The 10,067-nt window shown below is 40.9% G+C and overlaps 1 protein-coding gene across 1 annotated transcript; it reads right to left on the bottom strand.

Moving 5' to 3' along the window:
* Positions 1 to 9,094: 9,094 nt before the first annotated feature.
* LOC139436954 (olfactory receptor 13A1-like) lies at positions 9,095 to 9,676 on the bottom strand. The gene has a single exon (XM_071209680.1). It carries the CDS (start codon positions 9,674 to 9,676, stop codon positions 9,095 to 9,097), a length of 582 nt encoding a protein of 193 aa, XP_071065781.1.
* Positions 9,677 to 10,067: the final 391 nt, after the last annotated feature.

Here is a 10,067-nt window from a genome sequence, read left to right as displayed (position 1 = left end):
TCCACTCAGTACCTATGGTAACCACTAAGTTTCAAAATTTTTTTAAAAGATTTATTTATTTATTTTAATCCCCTCCCCCCCCCCCCCATTGTCTGTTCTCTGTGTCTATTTGCTGCGTCTTGTTTCTTTGTGCGCTTCTGTTGTCGTCAGCGGCACGGGAAGTATGGGCGGTGCCATTCCAGGGCAGGCTGCACTTTCTCTCGCGCTGGGCGGCTCTCCTTACGGAGGCACTCCTTGCGCGTGGGGCTCCCTTATGCGGGGGACACCCCTGCGTGGCAGGGCACTCCTTGCGCGCATCAGCACTGTGCATGGGCTAGCTCCACAAGGGTCAAGGAGGCCCGGGGTTTGAACCGGGGACCTCCCATGTGGTAGACGGACGCCCTAACCACTGGGCCAAGTCCGTTTCCCCCTAAGTTTCAATTTTTGAAAATAAGTTTCATAGTTGCAAATATTCTTATTGAGGACTTGACATACTTATTTGTTTTCTCTCATCAGGCATTCCATATGTACTCAAGAGATTCTTGCTACTCTGTTTGAAAATGTAGTAGACCTCACCAGCATGGGAATTTAATATTTTCTTCTTTATTGTTTGTGTGTCTACTAACTGAGCTATCACCCTATGTCAAGATGAACACATTTATATTCCAAAAAAGCATTCCCCAGGTGCACCCACTTCCACATATTCCTTCATCATGGATGCCTGATCCAGTGACCCTCCCCTGCCGTATTTGCCAAAAGAACATTCTCTGCATTCATTGTATTTTCAAACAGTCTTACAAATCCCCAGAGTTTAGCTTTTTCTTTCCTCCAGCCTTCCCTGCAGTTTAATGGATAGCTCAACCCAAATACCCCACCCTGCTAACTCATGCATTCCAGCACCATCGACCCACCCTACTCTCTGTACCACAATCAACCCCTTTCAACTACCAAACTCCCCCTTCCTCCTTATCATAAGTTTTGCCCATTTTGAGCATCAGCTGACCACTTTCTACTCCCGTTCTGTTCACCTGAAAACATATCTTAGCTCTGTGAGTCCACTCAATATGGTTAGGTCATTCCAGTGAGATCATGCCGTATTTGTCCTTTAGTGACTAGCTTATTTCACTCCATATAATGTCTTCAAGATTAATCCCTGTTTTCACATGTCAATATTTCATTCATTCTTACTGCTGAGCAATATTACATTGTACTACATTTTGCTTATCCACTCATCTGTTGATGTGCACTTGGTTTCCTTCCAACTTTTGGAAATAGTGAATAATGTCACTATGAAGAGTGGTGTGTGTGCATGGATCTGTTCATGTCCCTGCATTCAATTCTTCTGGGTATATATATCCAGCAGTGGGATGGCTGGATCATATGGCAATTCTATATTTAGATTCCTGAGGAACTGCCAATTATGCTCCACAATGGCTATATCATTCCACATTCCCACTAGCACTGGATGAGTGCTCCCTTTGCTCCACATCTTCTCCAATACTTGTAGTTCCCTGTGTTTTTTTAAATAACTACCAGTCAAATAGGTGTAATTTGATATATCATTGTAGTTTTGATTTACATTACCTAATAGCTATTAAGGTAGAGCATTTCTCATGTGATTTTTAGCCATTTCCTCTTTGAGTAGAAAATTGTCTATTAAAAACTCTTGCCCATTTTTTTTTTAGTTAGGCTAGTAATTTATTCAGGAAGGAAGGGAAGAGAAATGAGAGAAAATAACAGAAAATAACAGAACAGGGTTCCCAGGTAGTGAGGAAAGGGGTGAAAGGGACGAAGAAGGCTGATTTACAAGCTACACTTCTCCGTTATAGTTTATAAATCTCCATATTTACTTGTGTGGCCACATGATAGAGGAAAAATCGTGACAGCAGCATACAGAGGGCAGGACAGGTCCGTAGGCAAAAAAGAGCAAGGTGAGAGAGCAAGTGCAAGCCTTGAGGTTTGCTTTTAAATTGCTAATTATTCCACCCCCTTGCTAATAGAAGAGGAAGGGGCTTCAGCTGTTTGCTGTTTGGATTGATTACCCCACCCATCAATTCCTTAGTGAGGATCCAATGATAAAAGTTTTTAGGGAATATACGGGCTTTTCCTTGTTCTCAGGAAGAAGTTTTTGTTCTGGGTAGTAGAATCCTGGGGGTAGGGTTCCTCCAGCAGCCATCTTGGGGGTTTCTGATGTCCACGTGGACTCCGCCAGGTTCGAGATCCATCTATTAATTCCCTATCTTACTAGCCAGCTTCATTACCCCCTCAGAGAGCTCTACACCTTTAATCTTAAAGGGGTGCTGAAGGAAGATGATCTTTCATCTATAACTAATTCCTGCTGGTTAGGGGCTTGCAGACCCTGCCTGACAAGGTGTAGAATTCTGTTGCTACTCTATCTCAATTGGATGAAGATGAATCGGGCATCCTGTATGAAGCTGAACTCTCCATATGGTTAACAAGATGTTGATCCTGGAAGAAATATGTTTAATTAGAATTTTAAGAATACGTGGTCCTGTCAAGAGGACACTGGACCACAGGAGTAGAAAAGGCCAGGTGTTTATAAAGGCTGCATTTCCCTGACATTGGTGGGAAAGAGTATTTTTTTTCCTTCAGTAGAATAGAAAGAAATGTTGCCCTTTTCAGTTAAGGTACAGGAGATGGAAAAAGACAAGGTTTCTTAAAGGGAAGTTTGGTTTGTTTTCCCCCTAGCAATAAGCATTTGGGCTAGAGTTAGAGGGAACAGTTGACTTTGACACTACTTAGCTCTATTTCTTGAAGAGGTATTTCAGGCCATCTAATGACTGGCATTTATACATCCTGTACAGGTGCTTTTGAGGAGATGCACTTTCTTGGGCAACTGGTTTCATTTAGGATTAGTGCATCAAATTGGAAATTTTTTAATAGCTGTAGGAGTAATCATAACTACAAGTAAAGATTTTACATATGCTTGTTTTTTCCAAGTTGTGATCAGAACCTGATTTTCAGGTCCTGGGTAAGGCAAGATTGCTCGTGGACCATCTCAAAGGGGCTAGGTTGAAGTGGGTTTTAGCCACTTCATGTGTTGTTTTCCTTCTGGTGGAAAAACACTTAGACCTGGTAGGATGACATGTGGGTTTTCCAGTCCTCCCCAGGGTATGACCCCTACATCTGTACAGGGGGCTTTGAAGGGGTAGGATATTTAAGTCTCCTGTTTGATTTATTAACTGACAGATGTTGGAATAAGGGGGAGGAGGAAGACTTGGGTTTGTGCTGCTGCTTTAGCAGCTGCATCAGCTTGAATATTTCCCTTTCTATAGCAGTGTTTGCTTTCTGATATTCTAGACAATGTATAACTGCTATTTCTTTTTTTTCCTTTTTTTAAGATTTATTTATTTATTTATTTCTCTCACCTCTCCCCCACCCCAGTTGTCTGCTCTCTGTGCCCATTTGCTGTGTGTTCTTCTGTGACCACCTCTATCCTTATCAGTGGCACTGGGAGTCTGTGTTTCTTTTTGTTGTGTCATCTTATTGTGTCAGCTCACCGTGTGTGTGGCACCATTCTTGGGCAGTTTGCACTTTCTTTCATACTGGGTGGCTCTCCTTCAAGGGCACACTCCTTGTGCATGGGGCTCCTCTATATGGGGGCCACCCCTCCGTGACGTGGCACTCCTTGAAAACATCAGCACTGTGCATGGGCCAGCTCCACATGGGTCAAGGAGGCCAGGGGTTTGAACCATTGACCTCCCATGTGGTAGGAAGACACCCTATCTATTGGGCCAAGCCCACTTCCCAACTGCTATTTCTTGAGGTAACAATACAGCTTCTAGTAAATCTAGGATTTCTTGCCTATGCTTAATAGGTGTCCCACTGTTAGTAAGCAAGCCTTCCTCTTTCCACACAGCAGACTGAGCATGAATGATAAGGAAAGTATACTTAGACTTCATGTAAATATTAGCCCATTTCCCAGCTGCTAGTTATAAACTTTGGGTAAGGGTAATTAGTTTTGCTTTCTGGGCTGAAGTTCCAGGGCGAAGAGCTTTGGCTTCTGGGTTTCAAATTAAGAAACCACTGCTTCGCTTGCCTTTTTAATTTCTTCCTTAATACAACTGCTTCCATCTGTGAACCATTCAATGTTTGCATTCACAAGAGGCTCATCTTTTAAATCTGGCCTGTTCACAAGTCTATCCTTTTACTTTTACTGGAACTGTAGTTGGTGCTGGGGTATAATGTAAACCAGGGGACCTGAATCTCTGGACTGACCATGTGACAGCCAGGCCATGAGGCTCAACAGACTTGCAACTCCTACACTCTGGTTTATTGGACTTACCCCACTCATCTAACATGGAGGTGAAGAAGGTCAACCACCACACCAGGGAGCCAAGAATGCCTGCAACTGAAAGCAGGAGAATTGCATCCAGTATCCATGTGGAATCTAAGCCCCCTCTTGATATAGATGTGGAGTGGACACAACCATTCTAAAGTCCACAGAATGAAGAAATAGAGTATGGATTAGAGTGGACTTACTGACATTCTATTTATGAAGTATTGTGATTAGTAATCAAAGAAAATGTGGCATTGGTGTGGATAAAGTGGTTATGGTGCTGCTGGGTGTAGAAAGTGGGAGGAAGAGATGAGATGTGGGGGCATTTTCAGGACTTGGAGTTGTCCTGGGTGGTGCTGCAGGGACAGTTACTAGACATTGTATGTCCTCGCGTGGCCCACTGGGTGGAATATGGGAGAGTGTGGGCTATGGTGTGGACCGCTGACCATGACGTGCAGCAGTGCTCTGAGATGTATTCACCAAATGCAATGAATGTCTCATGATGATGGAGGAGATTGTTGTTATGGGGGAGGAGTGGGGTGAGGGAGTGGGAGGTATATGGGGACCTCATATTGTTTGAATGTCATATTAAAAAAATAACGACAAAAAATAAAATAAAAAAATATATAAACATATGACCTATATCAAAGTCCTTTTCTATAAAGAAGTTCTGTCAACAAGCTTTGCAAGGTAGGCATAGCCGAGCTCTTCTCAGACTCACCAAATTGCTGACTTCTGCTGGACAACGTCAGCTCCTGGAAAATGCCATGTCAGGTCTGATTTTGATGTCCATATATCCTGACTCAGGATAGGGTTTTCATGCCTTAATCTCCTGCTTCTTGTTTTCAGGATGGGTTCAATCTGTTACTTTGTTTCACGGAGATGGAGGACAGTCCCAGGTTTGTTGGTTCATCCCCCTCCTCTCAGAAGATGCACTAAACCCTCATGCCTCCTCCTTTAACCATTCCATATTCATAGTCCTTGATGCACACATTTGCCCAGTACAGTCCCATTGATCTCACTCATATTTATTCCAACACAGGACCCAACCATATGTGTATTCTTTAGTAATTTGTAGTTCATTGAACTGAAGTATGCCCTGACAACCAACTAGACCTGTGGGTGATAGTGCTTATGCCTTTCAGGCCCACTGACCTGGCACCTAACACAACATGCCTAATTTTCGGTGTTCACTATTCTGACATTGGGAGGGGATTAACCTATCTCTCCCTACCCCAAGCAACTTGTTGTACCCCACTGAAAGCATGCACTTGAAAGTGTCCCAGGGCAAATGTCAGTACCTGAAAACATTTCATCGGATGTTAGGGTAGCATGAGTTTTGCACGTTCATTTTCCTGCAAGGCAGTTCTGGCAGATGCGGGAGAGTGGAAACCTAACTCCCTTACCTTGTGGTGGGCAAACTGTGGCAACATTACATTCCAGAGTTCTCTGTGACATCGGGTTGAGGCTGGTAGCTCACCTTGAATCATATTCTTGCTTGACTTCTTCCCTTTTCTCTTTGTCTTCCCTGAAACATCTCCATTATACATCACCAATGCAAAGCTCTCTTGGTACAACTTCAGAAACTAGGGCACTCTGCTACCAGCTATGGTGGCTAAATTTTCATTCTTCGTGTTTAGAAATATCCTATGAGTCAGATGAATAGGAAGACCATAGGAGAGCATGTTTCCTGAAATGAGTTGTTTTTTGAAGGGTCCTCCTGGGCCACCTTTCACTTTTCCCCACTTGAGGGGACACTGCACTTGTTCTGCCTTCCAAGGCACTTTCATACAAATCCTGTTTTTTCCTCACAGTTTCAATTTTTCCTGGAAATTCCCTTTAAAGTTATGCATGTGCTTTTTCAGGCGTACTTTTAGAGAAGGACCCTGATTATCTCCACCTTTTCTACATCCTCAACTGACTTTACCATTCATTGCAGACACTTGGGAATGACTTCCTTCTGGAGAGGTGTGTGAGACAACACTCAGGTTTTTGTTTTGCCTGTCACTTTGATTTCTTGACTTCCAAGACATCACACAAACTGGACTCTGTGGTCATAAACAATAGGCAGATGAGTGGCCCAATTTTATATTTTCTGTAATATCACATAATTTTTTGTCCAGCCTCAAAGTTTTCCCAGATATTCCATTCATTCCATAAAAGTTTATTTAAAACCTAGTAGGTGTCAGGCACTGTGTTTCATGAGGAGCTTTAATTAGGCAGATAAGTTCTTCACACTCAAAGTACTTATATTCTAATGTGGGAGGCATTCATTCATTTTCCTGGCACATAGTAAATGCTCACTACATGCCAGGTACTGTCCTAGATGCTAGGAATACAGTGATGAATCAAAAAACACCCAAGTCATCATGGAGCTTATATTCTAGTAAAATTTAAACAAATAAATGGTAAGCAAGATACTTTCACATAATGATTTCATAAAATGGATACTTTAGAGGAAATAGAATAATATTGTTTGACTAGAGGAAACAATTGACTGGAGGAAAATTTTTAGATTAAGTGGCAAAAAAATTCACTGAAGTTGTATATCATCTGAGATATCTATGATGTAAATCTTAACCTAGATAAAGCAACAGAGGACAAAGGAGGTATACAGGCAAGTATTTTGAGATACAGAGAGCTGGGTGATTGGACTTCAAGATGGGTAAGAGAAGAGAGGTAAAGCAAGTTTAGAGGATGGAATTATATGACACAGGAACTTTGAGACCTTATGAGGAGAAACAACTGAACAGTCTATAACTTGGAGAAAGATCTTGGCTAAAAAAGAGAGGTCTCTGAAATTTGCCACTCTCCAGCTTTTTTCTTAACTCTGAAGTGCATGACTTCCTCTTCCACATTAAACACTATTTTGCAGGAAAAATCTTAAACTAGATCATAAAAGTTTCCTTAAAATTTTAGAAGGTCCACATCATACAAAGTATGATCTGTGACAATAAATGAATTAAATTAGAAAAAACAACATTGGAAAATCTGGAAAATAACCAAAATTTTGGAAACTAACTAGAACATGGTTCAAATGAGAAATAAAAATAGAAATTAGAACTGTGAGCTTAATTAAAATGAAAACAAAACATCAGATTGTCTGTGATATGGTAAAGCAAATTTAAGAAGAAGCTTATTTCACTATACTCTTATGCTAGAAAAAAAAGAAAAGTATAGGCCACATCAAGTGCATTGTCTAACTTCACCCATAAGTAATAACACTAAAATACTATAAGCAATAGAAAGGCATGATTAGACTTCAATTTTTAAAACAATTTTTTGTATAATCCCAATTGTTTCTAAGTGTGCAGAGAATCAGAACTCTCATTCATTGCTAGTGCAACTGTAAAAGGGTACAATAATTTTGGAAAAAAACTATTCACATTTTCTTATAAAATCAAATATACACATTCTTTAAGACCCAGCAATAACATTCTTAATCATTTATACAAGAGAAATAAAACACATCTACAGAAGGACATGCATGCAAATGTTCATAACTGTTTTATTCATAATAGTCAAGATAGAACAAAGACAAATGTCCACTAATAGGTTAATGAATAAATAGAATGTGATATACTCATACAGTGGAATACTAATAAAAATGAACAAATTAGCAATACACGTAACAATATGAATATAAAAAGTATTGTATCAAGTGAAAGTTTTTTGTGTACACTATAATTCCATTTATATTAAGTTCTAGACATGCAAACTGATCACTGGTTACAAAATAATAGGATTGGTAGATTCAGTAAGTAATGGAATTGGGATTGACTTGAGAAGGGCAGGAGGTAACATTCTGGAATGAAAGTTATATTTTATATCTTTAACAGGAGTTTGGGTTCTATAGCCATATGCACTTGTGCACATTTATGTTTTTCATTGAAAATTTTATCTCAAAGGGAAAATAAACTGAACAAATATTTTACACTAATTAATATCATGATGAAGTATTTGAGAAGCAAATTGATGTTTGAAACTTGTTTTGAAAGTCATAAAAATAATTTGAATTGATGAATTGATAAATAATAAAACAAATGTAGGAATAATTTAATTATAGAAATTATATATTGGGCTCAAGAGTGTTTACTGTGAAATTTTTCAAATTTTGCTATATTTTTGAAAGCTTTCATTATAAGGTCTTGTGAAATCTATCACTCTGGCTACAGGAAATAAACATCCTGGGAGATCAAGAATACATGTAGGCAGACCAGGTGAAAGGTGTTCAGTTATCCAGTAGGGATGCTGTGGCATATTCAGGTGAGTGTTAAAGATGGAGAAGTGGCAGATATGAGGGTTGTTCAGATTCAGTCAATAGGATTTGATGATGCTTTGGATACAGAGGCTAGAAATAAGAGGAAGAATTTGTCAGTAATTGTGGTTCTTAGATTAGGATGGGACCCAAGACTCCCACTCTAAAAGAGGAAATGGACTGTGTTGTCATCTACATTTGATGACTATAGCCCTGACCCATGGTACTGATATGTGAGTGAAAATGTAAGCAGACATTGGAGGAAGGATGTGCCTAGTATACGGTCTAGTCCTTCTGCTGTTCTTCCACCCACCTGCTCCCCCTTGTTTTCTCCTAAGTTCCTGAACCCCTGAAGCCCTGAGAGCATCAATAGGTATATGGATAGTTTAGTTATTTTCTTCATATAAGTTTTTCCAATTCCTACTGGGGAAGCACATTATTTACAAATATGTCATATGAATTACATTCTTCCTCTTTCCAATTGCATCAGATTCTCAAAGAAATTTTCTGAAATCAACTCATTAACATAGATATAATTTCACCTTAGCCACTTCCTTTCATTTCCCAAATGTGTAAAATGCTCTCCTGAGGGCCACTTTTACATCTTTGTTCCGCAGAGTGTAGATGAGTGGGTTCACGGTGGGGCTGACAGCTGTGTATAGGATGGAGACAATATTGACATTTTCCACAGAGGACCCAAAACCAGGGAGGAAATAGGTGTAGATAAGGGTGGAGTAGAACATGCTGACCACCAAGAGGTGTGAAGAGCAAGTGGAGAAGGCCCGGCGCTTGCCTTCAGTTGAGTGGATGCGCAGGATACTAGCAATGATGAAGGCATAGGATGCCATGGTGAACAGGAAGTTGACCACTCCAAAGAAAACATCTGCAATTGCCACTAAGATGTTGTTCAGGTATGTAGAGTCACAGGCGAGCAGTAGCAGTGTGGGCATTTCACATGTGAAGTGAGGAATCTGATTCTGGCTGCAGTAATTTAGCTGTGACATGAGGCTGGTGTGCACAGAGGCATTGACTCCACTCACAGCCCACACACTGCCTGCCATCAGGGCACAGAGGGTCCTGCTCAACAGTGTGTGATAGTGCAGGGGCTGACAGATGGCCACGTAGCGATCATATGCCATGACTGTGAGTAGTAACAGCTCAGACACAAGTATCCATGACAGAAAGAATAGCTGGGTCATGCATCCCCCAAAGGTGATTGTTCTGCCCTTGCTCAACAGGTTCTGCAACAATTTTGGAAGAACAGTGGATGTGCACATGATATCTAAGATGGCCAGATTGGTGAGAAAGAAGTACATTGGTGTGTGGAGGGCTGGATTCAGGCAGATAGCCATAAGGATGAGGCAGTTCCCTGCAAAAGCCATCAGGTAAAGGAGGAGGAAAACAGCAGAGAAGGCACCTTGGAGTTGGGGGCTTTCTGAAAATCCCTGCAAGACAAACCCCACTGCAGCTGTACTGTTTGCTGCCATTGGGTGGGTGAGACTTTCCAAGTGGTCCTGGGGAACAAAGAGC

The sequence above is a fragment of the Dasypus novemcinctus genome, chromosome 19 (assembly GCF_030445035.2).
Source record: "Dasypus novemcinctus isolate mDasNov1 chromosome 19, mDasNov1.1.hap2, whole genome shotgun sequence".
Classification (NCBI taxonomy): Eukaryota; Metazoa; Chordata; class Mammalia; order Cingulata; family Dasypodidae; genus Dasypus; species Dasypus novemcinctus.
The sequence above is the reverse complement of the archived record's forward strand: the minus strand, read 5'-3'. Positions and strand labels throughout refer to the sequence as shown.

What these genes read in the sequence shown, in the direction of transcription:
- LOC139436954 (XM_071209680.1), bottom strand. Translation starts at nt 9,676, where the DNA reads ATGGCATATGATCGCTACGTGGCCATCTGTCAGCCCCTGCACTATCAC.